Source organism: Rana temporaria, chromosome 2 (genome assembly GCF_905171775.1).
Source record: "Rana temporaria chromosome 2, aRanTem1.1, whole genome shotgun sequence".
Taxonomy (NCBI): domain Eukaryota; kingdom Metazoa; phylum Chordata; class Amphibia; order Anura; family Ranidae; genus Rana; species Rana temporaria.
In genome coordinates this window covers 134,782,893-134,810,202 of record NC_053490.1, presented here as the reverse complement: position 1 = coordinate 134,810,202, position 27,310 = coordinate 134,782,893, and the positions used below count along the sequence as shown (strand labels likewise).

General features: G+C 44.1%; 1 protein-coding gene across 1 annotated transcript in view; it reads right to left on the bottom strand.

Annotated features, from left to right (window-relative positions):
- Window positions 1-10,453, bottom strand: part of CD63 (CD63 molecule) — a 35,044-nt gene extending 24,591 nt beyond the window's left edge. Inside the window, exons 1-2 of the mRNA XM_040341137.1 lie at window positions 10,343-10,453; window positions 10,182-10,260 (exon numbers count right to left, since the gene is read on the bottom strand). Coding sequence (XP_040197071.1) covers window positions 10,182-10,247 — 66 coding nt within the window. The 5' untranslated portion in view covers window positions 10,248-10,260; window positions 10,343-10,453. The remainder of the gene's footprint in view (window positions 1-10,181; window positions 10,261-10,342) is intronic.
- Between the last annotated feature and the right edge of the window lie 16,857 nt (window positions 10,454-27,310).

Sequence of the window (27,310 nt, the reverse complement as noted above, 5' to 3'; positions counted from 1 at the left end):
ACAGGCATGTGCGCCGTTTAGTAGCATTTGAGTCAGAGCAGAAATTGTCAGCTCACTGTCAGGCTATAAGAACCCTACGATGTCAGCTGCCTGACCTCGCCTACAGCCTTTTGGTACGTCATGTGCAGCCCTCAGACGTCTGACTCATTTCCTCTAAAAAGCTTTGTACACATACGATTGGATTTTCCAACAACAAATGTGTTATGGCAGGGTTTTGTTGGCAAGTCCAACTGTTTGTATGCTCCATCGGACAATTGTTGGATAGCATGCTTTCAAATATTCTTGCAAAAGAAGTGCGACTTAAATTGGAACAATCTTTATTTTGTTCTCTAGGGTCTCTGCTAAAATATGTTTGTGGGGTTCCAAGTAATTTTCTAGCAAAAATAAAATTGATTGTCTCTTGTAAACAAGAAGAAAAAAAAAAAAAAGTTGAGTCTTTAAAGTGCAAGTCAACTTTAAATGGGAGGGTTGTTTTTGCATTAGGGGATTTATGGCATATTTTAGGTACAGCCTCAAAAGCCATTGCTGCGGATACACCAATCTAGATAGCTGAGCATACAGACCAGCTCCAGTAGCTTTAGAAGCTTGATTTAAAAACTATACTGGAGTGGGAGGGGTTATAAATCCAGGCAGTTGCCATTAAGTCTTCCTGTAGAAGACAAACCCAAGTGGCACTAAATTCGGTGTCCCTCAACCAAGAAAAAAAAAATACATGTTGATCGTTAAAAAACCACCACATTCAAGTACAGAAATCTGCAACATGACTTGTTCCCAGGTTTCAGTATACTGTAAAAAAAAAAAAAAAAAAAAAAGAAGATGCGGCCAACCAGGAAGTCAGACTAGTTAATGCAGAGCTGCAATCCCTCCAGCTGCTTTTTATCACATTAGTAAATATTGAAATAGGCAGTTCCTAGGTAATGAACACTCAATGGATACTAAGTAGAAAAGATAACAGGTCTACCAACACCAAGCAGGGAATGGGAAAAAAAATTACACACACACGCACACGCACACGCACACGCACACGCACACTAGCCCAGCTTTGGCAGAGAACATTGTTCCACACTGAAATGAGCAGCTCTTCATAAGCCATTTACCCATCTACATACTACAGAGTAGTTGCCCTAATGGGCATCACCAGCAGGCTATACCATGTGAAACAAAGAGGATAGCTATGTGAAAAGAAAAAAAAAAAAAAAAAAAAAAAAAAAAAGTCTACAGGCAGACCATAACTTAGCTCATGTCCAGTTGGTCCCTTGTATCTGAAGTCTCAGATACCATTACTCACCATTCCCACAATGAGACATCAATAAAGAAAGAACACTAGTCCCCTCCATATCTCTTCTTCCTCAGGGAGGGATCCTCTGGTTCTTAGGCGAGAAAGTATTCCTGAGCCCATGCAGTGAGGACCATCCCAGAAGCATGCCCGTTTTCAATGTAGTGCCATCTCAGGATCCAGATATCGGGCATCCAATATTGCATTTTGGTCTTGTCCCCTGTGCTTCAATTTTTTTTCCCAGAAACTTGATATTGTGTACTGTAGACGAGGATATATTGAAAGTCCTTGCAATTTTAGGTTGAGGAACATTCTAAAATGGTTCAATTTCTAGATGCAGCTTTTCAGATTGGCTTTTTTTTTTATACCCTGCGTTTCAGAGGTAAAGATGGCCACAGGTCCACCAATCATATATCACTGGCCTGTTGTCAAACTCAATTAGTTACAAAAATGTTCTGGCTCTTCCTTGCCACTGCCAGCTTTGTGGCCCCATCCCAACTTTGACATGTTGCTGACATAAATTTAGTTAACACTTCAGGTCCCACCCATAGTCATATGACATCCACAGATGGGATCTCCAATCCTGGGTGGACATCATGACATCCTGGGCTTCCCGGCTGCGCGGGACCTGGTGTGTGCCTGCGATTGCCCACAATCACGGCAGGACCGTGGGTGTGTGTAAAACACACATATCCATGTCCTGTGAGGAGACCAATGTTTCTCTCCCCCCCCCCCCCCCCCCAGTAGAGGTACACACATCGGTCTCCTCCCCTTGTGAGTCCCCTCCCCCTACAGTTAGAATCACACATTAGGGAACATTAACCCCTTCCCTGCCAGTCACATTTACACAGTAATTAGTGCAGTTTTATAGCACTAATCGCTGTATAAATGCGAATGGTCCCAAAAATGTGTCAAAGGTGTCCGATCTGTCACACAAAAAGAAAAAAAAAAAATTGCAATAAATCTATCCCCCTTATTTTGTAGGCCAACTTTTGCGCAAACCAATCAATATACGCTTATTGCGATTTTTACCAAAAATACATATCGGCCTAAACTGTGGAAAAAATAGATTTTTGGGGATATTATAGCAAAAAAGTAAATGATGCATTTTTTCAAAATTGCCACCATTTGTTTATAGCGCAGAGGTGATCAAATACCACCAAAAGAAAGCTATTTGTGGGAGAAAAAAAAAAAAAAAAAAAAATCCATTTTGTTTGGGAGCCACATCGCACAACAAAAGAGTGCTCTGGAAGGGGGTAAATTCTTCTAGGGCTGAAGTGGTTAAAACTTGTACATTTTCTTAGTTTAAACATTTGATATTTCTCTATTTTATTGTGAATAAAATATTGGTTTATGGGAAATCAATGTATTCTGATTTTACAGTGTCCCAACTTTGTCAAACCATTTAAGGAGTTTTTTCTGAAGGTGACAGTAAACATAACCCCCCCCCCCCCCCCTTTAGGTTAAAGAGAAGGAAGTTAGGTAGCAAGATTTAATCGATGGTTGTTTAACCAGGGTGCTGTGAAAGTCTGTTGACAAACTTTGTTATGAAATATCCCCGTGACACAACACAAAGAAAAGCCAAGAGCAAACTGCTGTATACAGCGCCAGTTATTTCCCAGTGAGTACGACATGGCAAGCAGATTTTCTCTTACAAGATGATCCGATAATTGCTATGTGTCCGCTACTCTACTTCAGAAATTTAAGAAATCATTCATTTTGTGTTTTGAACAGAAAGTTTACAGCCCACTGGAAGATTCTGTGCAGGTTACATAAATTTTCATAGACCAAATGCCAGTCATTACTCATTAACCATTTATAGAAGAAGATTGCAGCAGGCATCAGTCTAGCAAAATTGAGTAAACCCGCCACCAACTATCACTGTCAGCAGGACATCATGTACAACCTGCATCCCATCACGTGAGCAGCACAGGACTCATCTCCTAGCTACCAGGGGGGGGGCGCAACAAAGACAGGATTACTACTGACAATTGAAAATTGTTTAGTTTCCTAGATACTGAACTTTTCACAGCAGTCTGAAGCTGGTATTTTTATAGTCCAATCAAATGTCAAACTGATGCGCCCAAGAACAGCAATAAAACTAAAGTAAAAGCAGCGCTACGCAAGCTCCATGTCACCCAGTGAAATATTAGAGCCTAGTATACAGGAAGTAGTCGGCAAGACCTAGTGAAGTATACAACCAGAAACACTAGTCAAAGGTCACCCCTTTCTGGAAGGGCAGCATTCTTCACCAATACAACTTAGTGGATGGAGGTAGAAGTACCGATGTACTGCTTTACCTATATACTATAATGGAAACTAACCCAAGTCATTTTTATCACATGTCTGATCACATGTCTGTGGTATACCCCAGACACCTGATAACATCAGACATGTGATCAGTGAGCAACCATTCTAGAGAAAAATAGAACATCTGCCACCAGTCATTTGATTTAAATGGGCTGTATGGCAAAAAAAAAAAAAAAACCCCACTAACAAACATGTTATACTTTCCTCCACTGCAGTTAGTTTTGCACACAGTGACCCGCGATCCTGGTCCTCAGTGGCTGTCTTGGCTCCTCCTTGCAAGCGCTAACCCCCTTCATGGGGGGGGGGAGCCGTCTCCCAAGGGGGTTAGCTTGTGGGCACACTCCTGTGATACAGCTGCTGACTATCAGAGGCTAAATCATTCTCAGGTAAATCATCCAAGACTTCTCTCTGTTGTAGTTCTGGAGCTGCAATTGTGTGCTCAAATAAAAATAAAACTCAACTGCAATATACTGTTCACAGTAATTGTTATCTATTTGACTTTACTTTTTATTGGGATTGTTAAAAATGTTTATAACACCACAGCAATAACGAGAAGTATTCAAGGTTAAGAGCCGGTTCACACAGGGGGGAGACACGACTCTGGCCGCAACTTTGCAAGGCGACCCGAAAATGACCTGAGCACGCACCACAGCGCGACTGCAAGTGGCCAATCAAACAAGAATCAGCTCTGTGATGGAGGGGTTTGCCTGAGAAATGCATGTTCTCTTCCTGTATTGCCGCTTCTGTCAAGTAGGGCTGAAACAACTAATCGATTAAATCGATGAAAATAGTTGTCAACTATTTTCATAATCAATTAATCAGCCGATTAGTTGGCCTGCATATAGAATACATTACTCGCTTTCATATCAGGAAATACAGTGCAGCACACATACAGCTCAGTACACCATCCATGTCACTAAGTGCCTGAGAATTTGTGAATGTGCAAGAAGCAATGCCTCATGGGACATGTAGTCCTGGGCAGGAAGTGAGTGGTTATAAAGGCAGAAGTTTTTTTTTTTTTTTTTTTTTTAAACCTTGCTATAGTGGGCACTCTATACTATACAGCTTGCTATTGAGGCACTCTGAAGGCAGGAGGAGCCAGAAGCATCGGTGAGGGACCCCAGAAGTGGAGGATCTGGGCTGCTCTGTACACAACCATTACACAGAGCAGGCAAGTATAACAAGTTTGTTTAAAAGAAAAAAAACTTTAAAGACTGTGCAGGGAAGATCAGCATCCGAACCCAGAGAAAGTGGAGGTAATAGAAGGCATTACAATTACTGTAGTTGGTTATTTATATTTACCACTGCATATGGATATTTAAGAATACATTGCCTTTTTTTATTTACATATTAAAAAAATTGTACACCACACTTTAAGATTATCCGATCGAAATAATCGACCAACTAATCGATTATGAAAATAATCGTTAGTTGCAGCCCTACTGTTAAGACAGTGATCCGACTTCTGAGGCGACTGCCATTGAAATCTATGGGTACACATTAAACTCACTACTGATCGGAACAACCAAAGTTAGCAACTTCCTCAGTATCCAATCCACCCATTAATGTCAGATGCCTAAAAGGCTCTATAGTTGGAGTTCTATGGTACTATTGTGCCCTGTAGTGAGGAAGTATGCCTGGAAACTCTGTGCTTCAGTCCACCAGTCTCACTACTGTCTTCCGTATTGATGTAAAGATCGGCTAAACAAACCAAAGCACTAAAAGAGGGGCTAAACATCAGCCACACCCAGAAGCATGTTAGATTCACTCATAGCTCCTAAAGATCAGCACCAGGACATGCATCTATAATGAATGGGTTCTTAACCTGTTAAGGACTGGCTCCTATACATTTACATCAGCAGAAGGGCACGGCCAAAGTAATGTACATTTCCGTCACTTTGAAATTCCCACTGTGCAGGTGCCACCATGCCCACAGACTGAATGTCCACCGGTGTCCCGCGATCAGGTCACAGAGCTGTAGAATGGGGAGAGGCAAGTGTAAACAAGCATCTCCCAGTTCTGCCCAATAACACTGTCACTGATCGTATGCTCCTCTCATCGGGAGCAGCGATCAGCGACGTGTCACTCATAGCCACACCCCCTAACAGTTAGAATCACTCCCTAGGACACACTTAACCCCCTTCAGCGCCACCTAGTGGTTAACCCCTTTACTGCCATTTTCACAGTAATCAGTGCATATTTATAGCGCTGTAAAAATTACAATGGTCCCAAAAGTGTCCACCAAAAAGTTGCATTCACAATAAAAAAATAAAAAGTAAATTTGTTTGGGAGCCACTTTGCACGACTGCACAATTGTCAGCTAAAGAGACACAGTGCCGCCCTTGTGTGGGCAACGGTTCGCCCCCTGCATGGACTAGCTTTGTATGCTAATGTAAACTTCAATAAAAAAGGATTTGGTTTAAAAAAAAAAAAAAAAAAAAAGTGCCGAATCGCAAAAAGTGCTCTGGTCTTTGGCCAGCGAAATGGTCCGGGGTGTAAAGGAGAAAACTAAACTATCTTGTTCAATGCTCAAGAAGTAGACTCACCCAATATATCCAGCATTGTTCACATCCTGTGCCACCATCTTAAGGGAGACAGCCATCACTTCTAAGTTCTTGCAGCCGGCCCAGATGACTGCAACGTTCACCTCCAACACTGTCAAGGCCTCTGATGCCTCCAGGGATATCTGATGTGCATTTTCCATGAGGTTGTTGGTCATGAGGGTGAGGTAATTCTCACCTACAGGCATACCCCACTTTTAAGTACACAATGGGACCAGAGCATGTATGTAAAACGAAAATGTACTTAAAGTGAAACAATATATTTTTTCACTTCTAGGGTGTAGTGGGGGGTCAGGAGCTGTAGTTGAGGTCTCAGGGGCTGTAGTGGGGGTGTCAGGGGCACACTGGAACAGGGCGGGCTATGCTCTCTGAGCTTTAGCTCCTTCTACTGCGGCTGCAAAATGTCCGTACAGTGCTTGTAAGGCACTTTACATACACTCGTGGGTATGTCCTTACTCGCGAGTGTATGTAAAGTGAGTGTACTTAAAGTGGGGTATGCCTGTATACTAGAATGAAGGTATAGGTGGCCAACTCCAGGGACAACGGAGGCACATTGCAAGTGTTAAACCGTTGTCAAGGCTGGGGGGGGGGGGGGAATCACAAATAGCATAGTACACGACTCCTCACTCCAGCAGGGCTTCTCTGGCAGTGCAATCAGCCCCACAAAAGCAGCCTCTAAGGTACTCCTGGTTGCAGTTGGGCTCCCGCCTTCATGTTTTGGAAGTTTTTTTCCACCATTCGATGTACAGTCCATGTAGAAAACTGAGATATTTTAGGATTCATGCATTTTTAAGCTTGTTAACATTTTAAACAGAAAACTGTACCTTTAAAGTCTGCATTGTTTTATTTGGGGAAAGCCCAGGGCAAGGTTAGGGCTGTGCAAAAGGCAACACCCAATGATAAAGTATATGAGACACACACACACACACACACACACACACACACACACACAGTCCCTTACTGAACTGAGAATGCACATGTGCTCTGACAGCTACTGCTGTCACCCACTTTCCACAGCAGCTACCCACAGCTGACATGAAAAACACCCCATGCATGCACAACTACCTTCTAGAAAGCAAAGGTCTGTCCATGCATGTGCAGTGCACACTCCATGCCAACCATGGGCAGTTGGAGAAAGGGGGGGGGGGGGCGGCACAATATTCTGCATTCTAAGTCATGCATAACAATTGGAGGGGTGCAGAATATGCCTGTTAGGTATTAAATAGATTTGTTTTATTATTAAATAAGGGGGAATCTATTAAAGAGAAAGTAGTATACAAAAATGGAGCAGCTGCAAATAGCAATCAGGCAGCTTCTAATGTCACCTTTAGTCAAGCTTTGAAAAAAAAAAAAAAAAAAAACCCCACCAATTGGTTCCATGCACAGCTGATCGACACGCAGACTGCTCCAGTCCAATGACAGCCATACACACTTCAAACTATGACAGAATTATTCAGATAAAAAATAAATCAGCAGCAACCAAATTTGATCGATATGGCACACACGGGGAGGGGGGGATAAGTAAATTTGATAAAGCGGAGCTCCAGTTTGCGTTTATTAAAAGTCATCAGAAAAAACAAAAAAAAAAAAAAAAAACTGCCGACTTAAAAACGGAGGTTCACCCAGATTTTAAAGTCAAGGTTAATCACACGGGCTTAGTGTCTATATACAAGTTCTCTGTCCAAAAAATTCAAAATCAATTCCATACCTTGTTAGTGTTAAATGAACCAGGCACTTCCTGGTTTTGCTCCCGCGGGAGTGGGCATGTCACTTTAGCTGCTATCGCCCCAGTGTCTCCTGGGAGCACAGCGTGATGCTGCCCAGGAGACGATTCTCTAGCCCACCAGAAGCTCTTGCGTCATTTGACACGTGGATGTCGTCACAACGGGGCGTGACCTTTTCAGTACGCCGGCCGTTGTGATGGCAACCGTGTAGTGTTGACGGTGCCGTCAACACTGCACGTGCGCAGGATAGAGCGGTGAATGCTGGAACATCAGCATTCACCGTATCCTGGAAGGATTTGCTTGTGGGCTTTAGAGTGCCCACAAGCAAGATGGAAGCGATCAGCAAATATTTTTATAAATTATCTTTTTCCGCAAAATGACAATGCGGGCAGCTATTAAAATAGGACACGTGAGTACACTATTAAAGCGGTTGTAAACCGCATAAACTTTTTTTTCAAACCTGCAAGGCAAAAGGCATAATCAGCTAGTATGCACCGCATACTGGCTGATTATGAAATACTTACCTCGGAACGAGGTGAAGACCACTTACCTGGTCCACGCCGAGCGAGATGTCATCTTGCTCCAGCGTGTCTTCCGGGTATCGCCGCTCCAGCGCTGTGATTGGCAGCTGCCGGTCCTTTCGCCATGGATTCCCCCCCGCGCACGCGTCGCTGCAATCAGCGGCGCATCGCGAGGGGAATATCTCCTAAACCGTACAGGTTTAGGAGATATTCTTTATACCTACAGGTAAGCCTTATTATATAAAAGTGAAAAAAGTGGGTTTACAACCACTTTAAGGATATTAAGAGCAGCAGATGCATAAAAAAATAAAAATTCCCGCGGAACCCCCTCAAAACTCACGATTCCGAGATGTGGCTGTCTGAACCCTTGATTCTCCCTCTCCTCATTATGTCAACTGGACAGCTGGCTGTGCAATTTGCACTGCACCTCCTGAATGGGCAGCAGTCTTCTGGGACATTTCCCTGGAAGGCTGCACGGATGGAGGAGAGGGGGAAAAAAAAAAAAAAAAAAAAAAAAAAAAACACAAGCTTCCGCTTGGGGGGGTGAATAGTGGATTCCGGTCAAAGCCAAGTACCCGCCCTTAAGAAAGTTACATGCCAAATGGGGCTGGGGGGGGGGGGGGGGAGGAGTGCTTAAAGGGCAAGTTCACCTTTAGGAAAAAAAAAAAAAAAACCACACACACACACACACACACAGTACCCTCTCCCCCACTCTGGAGCACAGTGATCACCCATTCTGAGCCCAGCTATAACCACATCATGGGCCCAAGGCTTAGAAATCCCTGCAGCTTAATATCCAAAATTTACCCCATCAGGAGGCAAGTTTAGGAGCATTCTAATTGGTTGTCACTGACCAATCAGAACCCATGTAGTCCATCCTTTCATCTGTGGGGGTTTGCTTGTCACTTTTTGTAACCGACTACTAAAATCGCTATATGAACCACAGAGTTGTCAGCACAATCCTTTTACTTGAAGAATGAAAGCCAAGGGGGTTGCTAAGCCCTGGACCACGGCTATAGCAGGGTTCAGAACGGGAGATCACTGCACTCCAGGTCAGTGGGACAGGAATGGACACATGTGCAAGTTCATTTTTTTAACAAAAAAAAAAAATCTGTAAGGTGAACTTGCACTTTTAAAACTTTCCCTTTTGATTGGAGCTACAAAAAAAAAAAAAAAAAAAAAAAAGAGAGAAGACACATTCCCCCCCCCCCCCCCCTTTAGTTACAATTGCATGTTATCAATCACATCTACTGCCACCATGTAATCTTATAAGGTGATCATTCAAAACAGGATTGGATAACAAAGTATCTCATCACTACTGATCAATTCAAAGCGATTTATATTCCACCCTGGCTGATCCACTCAGTTTTATCACAACTGATCAAAATTGAAGGGAAGCAATGGCTATTTGGTCACTACTTTGATCAAGTTGCAGTTACTGAAGGGGAAAATAAATAGAATGAGAGGGAATGAAGCACATATGGCCATTGCATTAGCGAATCCCCCTCCAATGCACAACGAATTAGTGATTCACACTGTAAATGATTGGCTTTCCGAGCAGGACATGACACACTGTGACGTTGGCAGGCTCAGCAGCTGGTGGCGCTCCTCCATACCTGTCTGGGGGTGGGAGGCTGCACACATATGTTGTGGGTTTGCCAGCATCGCCCAAGGAGGAGCACAGAGGACATGGCAGGCTGCTGGTCATGTGATGGGGCTGAGGGGGGGGGGGGGGGCACTGTTTATTCCAACCTGGGAGGGAAGCTGTGCGGAAAGTAAGGAGACTTACCCAGAATATCAAGTTGAAAACGAAGAGAAGATACTTGACACACTTCATTCCTCCCTCCACCGCCATCCTGCCGCTCTGTCTGCACACAAATAAAGAAGGAGCTGCTCAGTAATAAAGTGCTAGTAACCCCAGACCATTACCCTTAGTATAGGAACACTTACCACCCCAGCCGCTCCTACAACAAGCTTTAATAAACTGTTGCTCCTCAACACAGTCTGCACTCCACAGCGATCTGCTACTTATGGCGAAGCTGAGCGTACTCCACCCCTCCTCCCCCTCTACCTCCTCCCCCGCACTGCTCGTCGGTCATGTGACCCGTCCTCCTGACGTGTGTACCTAGGGTGGCCCCCGTGCTGGGAAGCCCCGCTCCTCCTATGATCAGGACATTAATCACAGTGTGAAGATTTCTCATTCCCAGCAGAACTTCCTGGAATCTGGAGCTCTCACACACACACAGGAGGGAATTCCACCTATAGAGTGTTGCCAACCTCCAGCAGCATTTAGGACTCAATAAACATGGGAAATTTACTGACAGACCACCTTTTTTTTTTTACTGACAACTTAAAAGAAAAAGACAGAACTGCTATTAAAAACGAAAACAACCAATGTTTATATGTGTAGTCAAATGAGAGCCGGTGACTTGTCGTTAAGGTTCCCCTATCGAGATGGTTCCTGTACGGACTGCGCAAGCGCAATCCTTGCTGACGGAAATCTCCGAACCTCGGCCGGTGATCTGCCGTGCTGGTTCCAGGTATCATGGAAGTTCCAGCGCATGCGCGAACTGATGCGCTGAGATGGTTCCAGCTATCGGGAAAGTTCCTTCAAGCACTGCGCAGGTGCAAACTTGCTGACGGAAATCCCGAACGGCGGCCGGCATCCAGGGCGACGTGGATTTTGAGGCTTCGCTCTCTCGACCTCCTGGCTCTTTTTTTAACATCCTCCAATCCACGGGGATGTTAAAGAATGAGCCTGGATGCCGGGCGAGGTTCGGAGATTTCCGTCGGGAAGTTTGCGCCTGCGCAGTCAGTGAAGGAACTTCCCCCATAGGGGAACATTGAGGACAAGTCACCGGCAATCCAGGCTCATTCTTTAACATCCCCGTGGATTGGAGGACGTTGAAAAAAGAGCCAGGAGGCCGAGCGAGCGGAGTGAGGACGTGAGGCCGACTGCCCACTTTCCTCAAATTCCACGTCGCCCTGGATGCCGGTCTAAGTTCGCAGATTTCCGTCGGCAAAGATTGCGCCTGCGCAGTCCTTACAGGAACCATCTCGATAGCCGGAACCATATCGTCAGATCACCGGGCGAGGCCGCTCTACTTGTGGGTGGATGTCATGAGGGCACGCAGCGATCGGCGGTGGGCTGTACCCCTAGGGCACAGCACATTAGGCCGCGTTCGCACCTGAGCCATTTTCTAGAGAAATGTGGCATGCGATTGGACACGTCTGAGTATTGTGCATTCTGGAAAATTAATTTCCCCATACACTGTGCAATCTAAATGGATAACGTTTAAATCCACTCATTTGTCTGAGCAATTTTTTCCCCAAACACTGTGCAATCTGATTGGATAACGTCTGCAGCTGTCGCACTACACATAAGTGAAATCAATGGCTGTGTGTTTCTGTAGAAAACATGTGTGTGCATGCTCAATAGAAGCACACAGCCATTGATTTCACTTATGTGTAGTGTGATAGCTGCAGACGTTATCCAATCAGAGATTGCACAGTGTATTGGGAAAGAATTTCTCAGACAAATGAGTGGATTTAAACGTTATCCAATCAGATTGCACAGTCTATGGGGAAAGAATTGCTCAGACAAATGAGTGGATTCAAATGTTATCCAATCAGATTGCACAGTCTATGGGGAAAGAATTGCTCCGACAAATGAGTGGATTCAAATGTTATCCAATCAGATTGCACAGTCTATGGGGAAAGAATTGCTCCGACAAATGAGTGGATTCAAATGTTATCCAATCAGATTGCACAGTCTATGGGGAAAGAATTGCTCCGACAAATGATTAGATTTAAACGTTATCCAATCAGATTGCACAGTCTATGGGGAAAGAATTGCTCAGAATGCACAATACACAGACATGTATTGAGAAGATGTTATCATGGAAGTCTCGGCTCCACCAATGATTATAGAATATCACCATAAAATGCACAATTACAAGCCCAGAAAACATCGTCATAGTTGTTGATTGGAAGAAGATCTCTAGAATGATTATTGAGCTGTTTCAAAAAGAAATGAATGAATGGAATAAAAATGGAAGCAAAAATAGAATGCATTGAGGTGAAAAATCGCAAGGGTTTACAACCCCTTTAAGGCCCCTTTCAGACTGGGGCGGGAGCCGCGGTGGCGATATAATGCCGCTAAAAATAGCGTCGCTATACCGCCGGGATTGCCGCGGGAATCAGCCGCAAGCGGTGCGGTATTAACCCCCGCTAGCGGCCGATAAAGGGTTAATACCGCCCGCAATGCACCTCTGAAGAGGCGCATTGCGGGCGGTATTGCCGCGGTTTCCCCCCATTGTTTTCAATGGGAAGGAGCCGTATACATGCCGCTCCTCTCACCGTTCCAAAGATGCTGCTGACAGGAGATTTTTTTGTCTCCCGCCAGCGCATCGCCTCAGTGAGGAAGCCCTCCGGCTTTCACATTGAGTCTGCAGTGAAGGAGTTTTTCAGGCGGGATAGCAGCGCTATTTCTAGCGCTGTATCGCCTGAAAAACTCCTCAGTGTGAAAGGGGCCTAAGTGTTTTGCGCTCAAATAGTAACTCTCCACCCCTAATTCCCTCTCCTCCCCCTAGTGACTTCTATTGGCTAAACAAAAACGCCTGAAGCTGTAAAACACTTGTAATATGCTTCTGAAACGCTTTCAAAAAGTATGTAAAAAGCTGTAAAAAGGACCCGAAAAATGCTAGTAAATTGATACGCTCAGGTGTGAGTGGATCCTTGCCAATCAAGGTAAAGAGCCAATGACAGCGGCTCTTTACCATCAATCACAGCTGATCACAATGTAAACACACTTGCCGGTTATCGGCATTCCTTTCCTCACGCCGTCACAGCATGAGGAAAGGAGAGAGCTGGTAACCAGATAGCGTGCCAATGTCCTGATTATCAGTGCAGCCCCAACAATGTCCATCAGTGCTGTCTATCAGTGCCAAACAGTGCCCATCATTGCTGCCAATCAGTGCTGCCAACCAGTACCTCTTCATTAGTGCCGCCTCATCAGAGCCCATCAGTGCTGCCTATCAATGCCAAACAGTGCTCATCAGGGCTGTCATTCAGTGCTGCCAACCAGTACCTCTTCATTAGTGCCGCCTCATCAGAGCCCATCGGTGCTGTCTATCAGTGCCAAACAGTGCCCATCATTGCTGCCAATCAGTGCTGCCAACCAGTACCTCTTCATTAGTGCTGCCTCATCAGAGCCCATCAGTGCCGCCTATCAATGCCAAACAGTGCTCATCAGTGCTGTCATTCAGTGCTGCCAACCAGTACCTCTTCATTAGTGCCGCCTCATCAGAGCCCATCGGTGCTGCCTATCAGTGCCAAACAGTGCCCATCATTTCTGCCAATCAGTGCTATCATTCAGTGCTGCCAATCAGTACCTCTTCATTAGTGGCGCCTCATCAGAGCCCATCAGTGCTGCCTATCAGTGCCCATCAGTGTAGCCCATCAGTGCACATCAGTGCAGCCTCATCAGTGCACATCAGTAAAAGAGAAAAATTACCTGTTTGCTAAATTTTATAAGAGAAACTAAGAAAAACTTATTTATTTATTTCAAAACGTTTTTTTTTTTGTTCGTTTAGCAAAAAAAAAACAGTGGTGACTAAAGTAATACTAAAGTCTTGTTTATTATTTTTTTTGGTAAAAATAACAAACATGTTATACTTACCTTCTCTGTGTAATGGTTTTGCACAGAGCAGCCCAGATCCTCCCCTTCTCGGGTCCCTCTTCGGCGCTCCCGGCCCCTCCCTCCTGTTGAGTGCCCCCACAGTAAACAGCTTGCTATGGGTGCACCATTGTCCATTGCGACACGGAGCTGTGGCCCAGCCCCGCCCCCCTCTCTCCTCATTGGCTTACTGACTTTGATTGACAGCAGTGAGAGCCAATGAGGAGGGAAAGTCCCAGACAGCCGGGTCACTTGTGCATCATCGTTGGATCAAATTGGGCTCAGGTAAGTATTAGAGGGGGCTTCTGCACACAGAAGGCTTTTTTATCTTAACCACTTAAGCCCCGAGCTTGTTTTTCAGACTCAGTGTTTACACGTTAAAAACAAGTTTTTTTGCTAGAAAATTACTTAGAATCCCAAAACATTATACATTTTTTTTATAACACCCCAGAGAATAAAAGAGCGGTCATTGCAATACTTTTTGTCACACTGTATTTGCGCAGCGGTCTTACAAACGCACTTTTTTTAGAAAAAAATCACTTTTTTGAATAAAAAATAAAGTTATCCCAATTTTTTTTTATATTGTGAAAGATAATGTTACGCCGAGTAAATTGATACCCAACATGTCACGCTTCAAAATTGCGCCCGCTCGTGAAAAGGCGTCAAACTTTTACCCTTAAAAATCCCCATAGGCGACGTTTTAAAAAATTCTGCAGGTTGCATATTTTGAGTTACAGAGGAGGTCTAGGGCTAGAACTATTGCTCTCGCTCTAACGATCGCGGCGATACCTCACTTGTGTGATTTGAATACCGTTTTCATACGCGGGCCCTACTCACGTATGCGTTCGCTTCTGCGCGCAAGCTCGTTGGGACGGGGCGCTTTAAAAAATTTTTTTTTTATTATTATTATTTATTTTACTAGACTTTATTTATTTTTACACTGTTTTTTTTTTTTTTTTTGGTCACTTTTATTCCTATTACAAGGAATGTAAACATCCCTTGTTAAAAAAAAAATAATGACAGGTCCTCTTAAATATGAAATCTGGGGTCAAAAAGACCTCAGATCTCATATTTAGACTAAAATGCAATTAAAAAATAAACATACAAATGACAAAAAAAAATTGGCCCTTTAAGACATATGGGCGAAAGTGACGTTTTTGATATAGTCATGCGGTGGTCCTTAACCACTTCCCGCCCGGCCTATGGCCGATTTACGTTCGGGAAGTGGTTCTGAAATCCTGACAGGACGTCCATGGACGTCCTGCAGGATTTCATGCCGCGCACGACCAGGGTGGGCCAAAAAAAAAAAAAGCATTGAAAAAAATAAAAAAGTCTTAAAAAAAAGAAGCTTTTTTAAAAAAAAAAAAAGATGCCAATCAGTGCCCACAAATGGGCACTGACTGGCAACATGGGTAGATCAGTGCTGCCCCACAATGTCCATCAGTGCCACCCCACAGTGTCCATCAGTGCCACCCCACAGTGCCCATCCATGCCCAGTGCCCACCTATCAGTGCCTATCTGTGCCACCCATAAGTATCCATCAGTGCCATCCATAAGTGCCGCCCATGAGTGCCCATCTGTGCCGCCTACGAGTGCCCAGTGCCGCCCATGAGTGCCCATCAGTGCCACCTATGTGTGCCCATCAGTGCCACCTATGTGTGCCCATGAGTGCTGCCTATGTGTGCCCATCAGTGCCGCCTATGTGTGCTCATCAGTGCCGCCTATGTGTGCTCATCAGTGCCGCCTATGTGTGCCCATCAGTGCCGCATACCAGCGCCACCAATCAGTACCACCTCATCTGTGCCCGTCAGTACTACCTCATCGATGTCCATCAGTGCCATCTCATCAGTGCCCATCAGTGCCGCCATATCAGTGCCCGTAATTGAAAGAGAAAACTTACTTATTTACAAAAAAAATTACAGAAAAAACTAAAAACTTATTTTTTTTTCAAAATTTTTAGTTCTTGCGCAACAAAAAAAAAATCGCAGAGGTGATCAAATACCACCAAAAGAAAGCTCTATTTGTGGGGAAAAAAGGACGCCAATTTTGTTTGGGAGCCACGTCGCACCACCGCGCAATTGCCATTCAAAATGCGACAGTGCTGAAAGCTGAAAATTGGCTTGGGCAGGAAGGTGCGTAAGTGCCTGGTATGGAAGTGGTTAAGTGGTTAAAGCATAGAATGCATTAAGATAAAAAAAAAAACTTCTGACTTTACAACCACTTTGAAAACAACCAAAAGAAAGTTCTATTTGTGTGAAAAAAAAAATTATAAAAATGTCATATGGGTACAGCGTTGTATGGCCGAGCAATTGTCATTCAAAGTGCGACAGCGCTGAAAGCTGCAAATTGGCCTGGGCAGGAAGGGGGTGAAATTGCCCAGTAGGCAAGTGGTATAAACACAATATGGAAACACTAACAATACCCATAAGAAGTCATTTGCTTGGTTTGCACTTAAAAGGTCAAGGCAGCATGACAAATTATAATCCCCTGATATTTAAATACAGTAGTAAAAAAATCACAAACTGTCAGCAAATTTACTGAAGGTTGGCAACCCTGATAGGCACACTGGTACGGCTTGTACCAACTGATGTATGTACACAAAGCAGCCATAGATTTATTACCTACAGGTGAAGGGGATAACACTGATTACCCTATTATAATGGCACCTGAAAGCGGGTGGGGTATATTAGGCAGCAAGTGAACATGTTGTCCCTAAAGTTGATGTGTTAAAAATCAGAAAAAATGGGCAAGCAAAAGTATTTGAGTGACTTTGACAAGGGGCAATTTGTAATGGCTGGACTCCAAAAGTTCAGCTCTTGTGGGATGTTCCTGGTCTGCAGTGATCCAAGGAAGGAGAACTGGTGGCAGGGTCATGCAAAAGACGTCCAAGGCTGGTCCTTATAGTCCAATACAACAGTAGAGCTAATTGCTGAAAATGTTAAAGTATAACTAAAGGCACAACTTTCTTTTTTTTTTCCGTTTGGATGGAGTAGAGATAGAGATAATTAGAACCCCTGTCAGGTTTTTATTGCTGTCTGTGCTCAGATCTCCCCTCTATTTGTGCTGTTTATCATTATCATTGACTGTTAGGCCCCTTTCACACTGGGGCGTGGGTGCTATTTTTAGAGGCACTTTACCGTCAATTTCCCGGGGCTATTTGGCCACTAACAGGGCCCTTTTACCTCGCATGGAGCTCTCTCGCATGGTGGAAAGTCCTTGCGGGCACACTCCCGTGATACAGCTGGCGGCTATAGCCGTTCACTGTATCACTCGGCCCCGCCCCCTCAGCGCGCCGCGTCATTGGATATGATTGACAGCAGCTCGAGCCAATGGCTGCGCTGCTTTCAATCAACCAATGAATGAGCCGAGAAGCCTGCACGTTCACGGCGCGGGACTTTCGAAGGGTCAGGTAAGTAAACGGGGGCCCGGGGGGTTTGGCGCTAATGCTGAGATGTTTTTCACCTTAATGCATAGAATGCATTAAGGTGAAAAACACGTAACTTTACAACCCCTTTAAAGTAAAAGAAAATTCTCAAATTTTGGGTTGTCCTCAGAAAAGTAATAGAGGGGAAATGTTCCAATAGGGACACTAGTTCTGGTGACCTGGGGGTCACAAAGGTATTACCTTAATTTGCAGGGATTTCTTTTCACTTCCTGTTTGGCTATATTTATATGATATAGAGGTGGAAATAATCTGACTGGGGTTATAACCCTCCCTTACTCTATCCAAAATGAAAAAAAAAAAAAATGTGCCTATAGTTCTACTTGAATGCTGGTTCCAATAGGAGGATGTCAGAACACACAAGGCATCGCAGTTTGTTGTGTATGGGGCTGTGTAGCCACAGACTGGTCAGGGTGCCCATGCTGACCAGTGTCCACAGCCAAAAGTGGCTACAATGGGCACATGAGCATCAGAACTGGACCATAGGGTGGCCTGGTTTGTTAAATTTAAGAGTGGTTCAAGAACACAATAACGAGTTTGGGGTGTGGACTTGAGCTCCAAATTCTAAAGATCTCAATCCAATTAAGCATCTATGGGATGAGATAGAAAAACAAGTCTGATCCATGGAGGCACCACCTCGCAACTTAAAGGATCTGCTACCGACGACTCGGTGCCAGATACCACAGCATACCTCCAGAAGACCAGTGGAGTCCATACCTCAGCAGCTTATGGTGTGTAGTCATAATGTTATGGCTGATTGGTGCATGTGCCATACCTGAGGAACCATTGTGGAAGTTGGAACTTAGTGTAGTAGTCACTGCTGGTCCAAACCCTCCACGTCTTATGTCCCTGCTGCAAAGTAACAACAGGAGGTTGCTCATTTGGCATAGGAGCTACAGAACACAGATTGTGGCATCAACACAGTGGCGGCCCGTCCGTTAAGGGCACATGGACGCATTTCGCTCCACCCCAGAGCTTAATCGTGATTAGGTAGGTTGTGAGGTCAACATTTTACTGTGCAGGCTAGTGCAGTGTCAGCTCCGGGTTCAGTGCTTTCCACTGTTTGTTTTTTGCTCAACTTTTTTTCTTTGCTGCCATAACCCTGGTATTCTACGTCAAAGTCCCGACGTAAAATGACAGCAGGCGGTCCGCAAGTTGTTAAAGTGCATATAAAACCCACAACTTTTTTTTCATTCTAGACAGAGTAGGGAAGGGTTAAAACCGCTGTCAGTTTTCTTTTTTTTGCCATCTGTGTTTTGTTAGGCTTAACAGAAAGTTGGAAGATAATCTTTCCCATGTGATAGAAATGCCCTCTAAGGCAGGACTGGATTGCTTGCATTTTGGTCGTTCAACCGGCAAGAGAGGGAAAAAAATTATCTGTATGTTTCCCCCATCCACACTAATGGCATGAATGGAGGAATCTCTATTGTATTTAGGTGTCCACAGCTACTAGCGCTGCCAAATAGTGACTGCATCTGATAGGACGCAGTCACTGTTCAGAAGATAATTTTTCACCAGACTTAATCAATTTTTAAATCAATTTTAGCCACCCATGGCTCAAATTTCATCCAATTCAGAAGGGCTCAGTCGAAAATTGAGCCGTCCCTGGGGGCTTTTAGACAGCTGCCACAGGAACAAGTGTCCCCATTGGAAGATTCCCCTTTTATTCCTGCTTTGGTGGCAACTCAAAATTGTGGATTTACATTCACTTTCCTTTCCTGGTAACTTTGGTGATCAAGACAATTCAGGTCTCATGCACACTGCGTGTTTAGCCTCAGTTAAAGCGTCTGCAGTAAAAAAAAAAAAAAAAAATTCCCCTGTAAGACAATTGCATAGTATGCTAGTATGCATCGCATTCTAAGACATTATGAAAGATTTACCTTGGATTGAAGCCATCCAGCAGCGCGCTGTCACCAATGAAAGTGCTACCATCTAACTCCGGAGTTCATGTTCCCCCGGCCTTCCTTCCGGGTTCTTGGGATTTTTGCCTTTACATGCAAATTAACTTTTATGGCATCCCACAGGGTTCAATATTGAGCTGGCCCACCCTTTGCAGCTATAACAGCTTCAACTCTGGAAAGGCTGTCCACAAGGTTTAGGAGTGTGTCTATGGGAAAGTTTGACCATTTTTCCACAAGCGTATTTGTGAGGTTAGACACTGATGTTATAGGAGAAGGCCTGGCTCAGAGTCTCCACACTAATGCGAAGGCCAGTCAAGTTTCTTCAACCAAAATTCGCTCATCCATGTCTTTATGGACCTTGATTTGTGCACTGGTCCAAATCATTTGGTGGAGGGGGGGATTATGGTGTGGGGTTGTTTTTCAGGGGTTGGGCTTGGCCCCTTAGCTCCAGTGAAGGGAACTCTTAAGGCGTCAGCATACCAAGATATTTCCAACAATTTCATGCTCCCAACTTTGTGAAAACAGTTTGGGGATGACCCCTTCCTGTTACAATGTGGCTGCACACCAGAGCACAAAGCAAGGTCCATAAAGACACGCACTTAGCAAGGGAGGTGGAAAATTACCTTCAAGTGCAAAAATTTTAATTATAAAACATATATAATTAGGTGTAACAATCTAAAAAATAAAAATTCCAAAGTGCTATAATGGTCTGAACCGCCCAACTAAAAAGTTGTTGCACTTGAAGTTATTTGTATTATAATTATCTGTAGAGGGGTTTCAACCATCCTTGCTAAGTTAGAAAAAAATGTATGTCTTATTTTCATTTTGATGTGTCTTACATGTGAAATCACACATCACTGGAATTATTGCACTTGAATTTATTCTGTATGGCAAACATCTATAGGAGGGGTTTCCACCATCCCTGCTAAGTTTAATTTTTTCAGTTTGATGTGTATTATATGTGAAGTTACATATCACAGAGACCGATATTGGAGGGGAGTTTCACATTGAGCAGTCAGTGAGGCTTGTAAGAGCCGCTCAGCGCTTGAAACTGTCTTGTAATGTAACAGCTTGCAGCTGTCAAAACTCGGTGGTGATGTCGGGGGTGGGCGGGACGAACAGCTATTAAACACCAGCCAATAATTGGGCTGCTTAAGAAAGGGGGCTGAGCCACATACACAGAGTGGCCCGCCCAGCCCCTATCCAGTTGGCTGGTGTTTGATAGCTGTTCGATCCCGCCCACAGCCCAACATCACCGCTGAGTTTTGACAGCTGGTCTCTGCAAGTGCCAGCAGTTACATTACATGATAGTTTCACGCATTGAGTGGCTCTTACAAGCTGACTGCTCAATGTAAAGTGTCTTGAGGGGGGAGGGGGCAAGCAGGAGTGTCAGGACACTCTCTACTTTGAGAAAGGAGAGAAAGGAGCTTTGTGTTAGTGGGAATCCTGACACTCCTACTCGCCCCCTCTCCCCTCAAGAGGCTTTCTCCACACCAGGGAGAAAGCCTTGCATTACTGTGTGTAGTTACAGACAGAAGAACAGAAAGTGAGGATTTCTCAGAAGAAATAAGGACATTTAAAAGCAAAATCGAATTATGAGGTAAGTGAAGGAGGACTGCACTAAGGTAAAGGAAGCTAAAATACAGATCATTGAACTAATTTACATGCCAAAGGATTTGTTACTCTAGGTAGCCAGTCTTGTGCCAGACAGCCAAGTCATCCACCCCAGCCTGTTGATTGGACAATGAAGGGCAAGCAACACAATGATAAGGTCTTCACTGCCTAACCGACTCCTATTGCTGGACCTCACTCTCTCATTCTAAGGCCCCATACACACCAGAGGATATCCGCTGGAAACGGTCCGCCGGACCGTTCCCAGCGGATAAATCCTCTGGCAGATTTGGATCTGATGGCTGTACTCACCATCAGATCGAAATCCGCGCCGAATACATCCGCGGTGATGTGTTGAGCCGTCGCCGCGACGATGACTCAGCGACGTGCGCGACGCTGGAAGGTAATTACTTCCACGCATGCGTCGAATCATTACGACGCATGCGATGGAGGGGAGCGGACGGACTGATCCGGTGAGTCTGTACAGACAACCAGATCAGTCCGCTGGACTGGATACCAGCGGATAAATTTCTTAGCATGCCAAGAAATTTTTATCCGCTGGAAATCCGTCGGCTGGAGAAATCTCCGCCGAAAAATGTCCGCTAGGCCGTACACACGACCAGATTTGTCTGCTGGAACTGATCCGCGGATCAATCCCAGCGGATAGATCCGGTCGTGTGCACGGGGCCTAAGTGCTATTGTGCAGAAGATTACAGGACACACAAAAAGAAAAAAATCAGACACTCCTACTTGTTGCATTTAATAATAAATCATTTAAAAAAATGCACCTGAACTATTTCTGACAACACATCCCTGCAAAATTCACAAAGCATTCACATCTGTGCACTGTGGGGCCATATAGTGCAATGTGTTTAGTGCTACTGTATATGTGTTTTTGGGTGGCTTGAAAGGCGATTATTAGTATACCAGTGACAGTGTGTGTTGCAGTACTTTGATTCATTTAGCATTCAAATGAATATGGTAGTCCTATATAATAGTCCTTCAGGAGACTGTTTCTGGGAAGAAAAGGAATAGAAACCAGATTGTGTGGATTGCGGCTGCCGTTGGAGGATTGGGAGTGCCTTGTGTGTTGGTCAAAGTTAAGTGATGGTGGCTCAGGATTTGGGGAAATAACTCCGGAGGTTGGGGGAAAGCAGAGGGGGAAGAGAGGTAATATGGGAACAGAAGAAGGGGTTTGTGGGACTTTTAAGGCGCAAGGAAAACAACAATGTAAAAAAATATAAATTTAATGAATTAAAATTAATATAGAATGAATACACAGAATAAACATTCCAAAATGAATCACTGGTATACAAATATAAGTGCAAGGCTGATTGGTCGCTACACGTTTCATCGTATATATGGCTTCCTCAGGAGAACTATGATATCAGGCACAATGCATATGGACACTATAATGAAAAAATACGCATTGAGAAACAGACAACAAAAAATACACAATACAATATAATTACTAGGCTTACAGACTAGGCAGAAGACAAGGAGACAATAATTTGGTTCAGACCCTGACCTGTGTATTCAGTAGATGGATAAACACCAAGATAAGAATGAATAAAAAAAGTGATCAACTGGTAGTACCACAGAGAGGGATAATACATCATAGGAGAGTGCACCATAGATCCATCTGATACCAGACCTCATAACAGGGATTTGCACTCCTTTTATCCCCCTCCACCTCGTTTGGCGCCAAATCATTGGTGCAAAAACGAGGTGAGGATACAAGAAGCGTCAGGACATGAACACCGTTTGACATCACGTAGCGCACCGGTAGTGACGTAACGGCAACCAAAGGGAGACGGAAATCACAGTGGAAGATGAACTAAGCAGTAAAAAATACCAGAAGTTCGACTCCACATAATCGCAAGTAGGAATCTATGCCCTCTGTGGCCAACAGGGGCACCAAATAGTCACGCTAGTGTTAGATGAAAAAAAAAAAAAAAAGGGTGAACTCAATGGTCCACTTTTATTACCAATTCCCTGTATAGAGAATGATAGATGGAAAACAAAGTATAACATGAACCGACTAAGGCGGCGCCATCTGTTGAGGCTCATGTTGAATGTCAATCAGAAAAGCACCTTGGGTGTCCTTATTGAACCAAATCCATTCATATTATTGAATATTAATAAAGCAACAATGGCAAGATAGTAATCTCCTTTATGTGGGAATTATATTGTCTATACCCTAAGAGCCGGTTCACACAGGGGCGACTTGTCAGGCGACTTAGCCACCTGACAACTCGCGCTCCGTTCTGTACTATGGAACCGTTCTACAACCCATTAGAAATCAAATAATCAAAAAATAAACCCAAACTCATTTTGGGAACTAATCTCTAATATAATGGCAATAGACCTAAGTTTATTTTTAACTTTGTGAACTCCTTTAGAGAAAGGGCTTGAAGCTAAGGGATTCATTAAGGCCAGGATGGACAGTGGCAGCCAGGGCGTGAATCCATTTAGATTCACTTTGGAGAAGAATCCTATCAATATCTCCTTCTCTATCAAAATCTGGCACATATTCCAGAGCGAAGAATTTCATTTTTTAAACATCAAAGGCATGGTACAATCCCATGTGTCTGCTGATTGGTGTTTCCATTTTTTTCTTCTTTATATGAGAAACATGGTCTCTTATTTGATAGAAAAAAGGTCCTTTTGTTTTTCCTATATAAAATGCTTGACCATCACATTTCATATAGTAGACCACCCCTGTTGTTTTACAAGTCGCATAAAAATTAGGGCCCAGATCCACGTACCTCGGCGTAAATATAAGCGGAAGAAATTTGCGCCGTAAGTTACGGCGGCGTTGTGTAAATGTGTCGGTGTAAGGGCACGGAATTCAAATGACAAAGATGTGGGCATGTTTTATGTTAATTCAACTTGACCCCACGTAAATGACTTTTTTTTTGAACGGCGCATGTGCCGCCCGTGGGGGTATCCCAGTGCGCATGCTCGAAATCACGTCGCAAATAGTCAATCCTTTCGACGTGAATGTATTTTACACAAAGCCCTAATTTAATTTACGTAAATGATGGAAAATTCGACGCTGGCCCGACGTCCATACTTAACATTGCGTATGCCTCATAGACCAAGGGGTAACGTTACGCCGAAAAAAGGCTTACGTAAACGACGTAAAAAAATGCGCCGGCCGGACGTACATTCTGAGAATAGGCGTATCTAGCTAATTTGCATACTCTACGCGGAAATCAACGAAAGCGCCACCTAGCGGGCCAGGGTAAATATGCACCTAAGATCCGACGGCGTACTAAGACGTATGTCAGTCGGATCTAGCCCCCATTCAGGCGTATCTTGTTTTGTGGATACAAAATAAAGATACGACGGGGGATTTTAAAAATTACGCGGCGTATCCATAGATACGCCAGCGTAATTCGTTTGTGGATCTGGCCCTTTATTTTGAAATGTATGTATATCATTCTGCCCCAGGATGTTCTGGTGGCATTTAAAATGTACTGTACTGCTCTTCAATAAACTTCTTTTGAAAAAAAAAAAAAAAATAATAGAATATATATATAAAAAAAAAAAAAGAAAAATTAGTATACGTACCTTTTCTGACACTGATCCGACCAGATCCCACGCTGAGCTGTCAGCCGAGGCTTTGTTCTGTTGGTGGGTGCGGAGGACACGTCCAACAGCGGAGGCCCCATAGTAAGCTGTTGTTGGCCATGTCCTCTGCAGAGCTTCCGCCACTGGAGATTGGGTCGGAACGGCTTCAGAAAAGGTATGTATTAAAAAATTTTCTTTACAGGGCTAGAGAGGTTAGTGTTAGATCGTGGGTGTATATAGATGCAGGGATTTTATTTGTATTTTTGTTAACAAGAGAAGGGATTTTAGTTTTAGCATGGACTTTCACTTTAAGAAACAGACTGGGTAAGAGATGAAAGAACTGGTTGGGGGAAACAGGTTAACTGCAGTCTGTTTAGTGTGTTTCAATGTAGTTTGCTGAGTCATTTTTGCTGAAAGTGTCATTAAACACACAATATTAAAAACTATTAATAAATGGTGTATTACATGCTGTTCATACTCACTCAGTCACTATGAGATTTGTTTTTGGGATTTTGCAGAGCAGTGTTGGCAGTTAGTTCACATGCTCAGTTTTAGTGTATTTCTACGCTGTGCATTTCCTCCCTATCACATCTGAGCAGCCCATGTGACTATAGAGTCACACATGTGAGTGTATACACAGTGGTAAATGACAGCCCACTCCCTCCCTCCTTCTCCATACCCACTAACCAGCTAAACACAATGGGGTTGGGATATTAGATCTTGATTGATGTAGGCTTCACTTCCCTGTTATTCTGTGCTGGAGGTGGCCTGTTGCTGACAGAAATCCGCCTACAGCATTTTATTGCCAAAGAATAAAAAAATAAATTATTTTCAAATATATTTTTGTATGACAATTTACAACAGTTTATTGATATTAATTACAGTGGAACCTCAGATTGCAAGTAACGCTGTTAACGAGCATTTTGGCAATACAAGCACTGTATTTTTTTAAATCCTAACTCGATTTACGAGTGTTGTCTCGCAAAATGAGCAGGATTTAAGTCAAAGCGGTGTGCAGTACCGAGTTTGGCCTAAGGCCGCGTACACACGGTCGAACATGTCCGCTGAAACTGGTCCGCGGACCAGTTTCCGTGGACATGTCCGACCGTGTGTACGGCCTAGCAGACAGGTTTCCAGCAGACAAAAGTTTCTTAGCAAGCTAAGAAACTTGTCCGCTGGAAACATTTCCGTCGGACATGTCCGATGGTTAGTACACCTAATCGGACATGTCCGCTGGTTATGACGTGTAACCAGCGTCTCGAAATCCCGCGCATGCGTCGAATTGATTCGACGCATGCGTGAAAGCATTGCACTGTTTGAGAACGTCGGTGTCTTCTACGTCACCGCGTTCTCTGTCCGCGGGGATTTTGGTCTAATGGTGTGTACACACATCAGACCAAAAGCTCCCAGGAGACATGTCCGATGAAAACGGTCCGCGGACCGTTTTCATCGGACATGTCTCCTCGTGTGTACGGGGCCTAAGGTGGGGCACGGGAGCCATTCGGAGCAGTTCGAAAAGACTCAGAAATACGGCATTCCCAAGCCCTTCCGAGGTTTGCTGAGGTCAGCCGAGCTGTCCTCTGCCTTTTTGTGTGTTTCCGAGGCTCTCTGGCGTCCCCCCACCTCTCTGGCCGCATACGGTATTGCATGCCAATGAGGTCAATGCGGAAGAAATTATTTTAGTTTCCATTGACTTCAATGGGGAAACTCGCTTTGATATGCGAGGACTTTGGATTACGAGCATTCTCCTGGAACAGATTATGCTCGTAACCCGAGGTTCTGCTGTATTTATTTTTACTCTGTATTCCAAAAGCTGTTATTCTGAACATGTGACCAGCAGCAGAGGACTAGAAACTCCTCCTGCCACTGTTTCTTTGCAGACAGGCTGGGAAAGAGCTGGGTTATGTGTCAGCTGTATATCAATTAGGTAAAAAAGGTACTTAGACATTTTTTTAATTAAAAAAATTACAGGACCATCATCCACATACAGAAAGAGAAACAACATGTAAATTAAACAGTGTGTGTCTAGTATCACTCGAAGTGCAGAGCAAAAGTGCAATACTTAATGCATGATTAATACTTTGTCCAAGATAGCTCACAATGCCTCCCCTGCCTGTGCTTTCCCCTAAAGATGGTTTACATTTATACTGAGGTGGGGGTAGTCAAATAATTTATTAGGAGTGAAAGCCTTGTACACACGATCGGACTTCCAGTGGACTTTTCCGTGAATTTTGGTCCAAAGGGCATTGGCCGTGAACTTGTTCTGCATACACACGACCCTATATTTTCAGCCAACATTCACCAAATCACGTGGTCTTTCAGCTCTTTACCGCCACCCTTTGGGCAACTTCTGCTATTGTTGTCTGATGTTTAGCATTGGTTCCGAGCATGCGTGTTTGTACTTTAGATTTTAGTTGGACTGACTTGTGTACACACGATCAGATAAACTGACATTTATTGCCAGACAGTTGGTAAGCATGAACAGCCAACGTTTGTTGTCGTTAATTCAGCCAACAATTGTCTGATGGAGCGTACACACAGGTGGATTATCCGACACAACACATTGGTCAAACAATTATGGCCATAAAATTGGATTGTGTGTACGAGGCTTAAGGCCCCGTACACACGACCGAACATGTTTGCTGAAACTGGTCCGCGGACCAGTTTCAGCAGACATGTTCGGTCGTCTGTACAGCCGAGCGGACAGGATT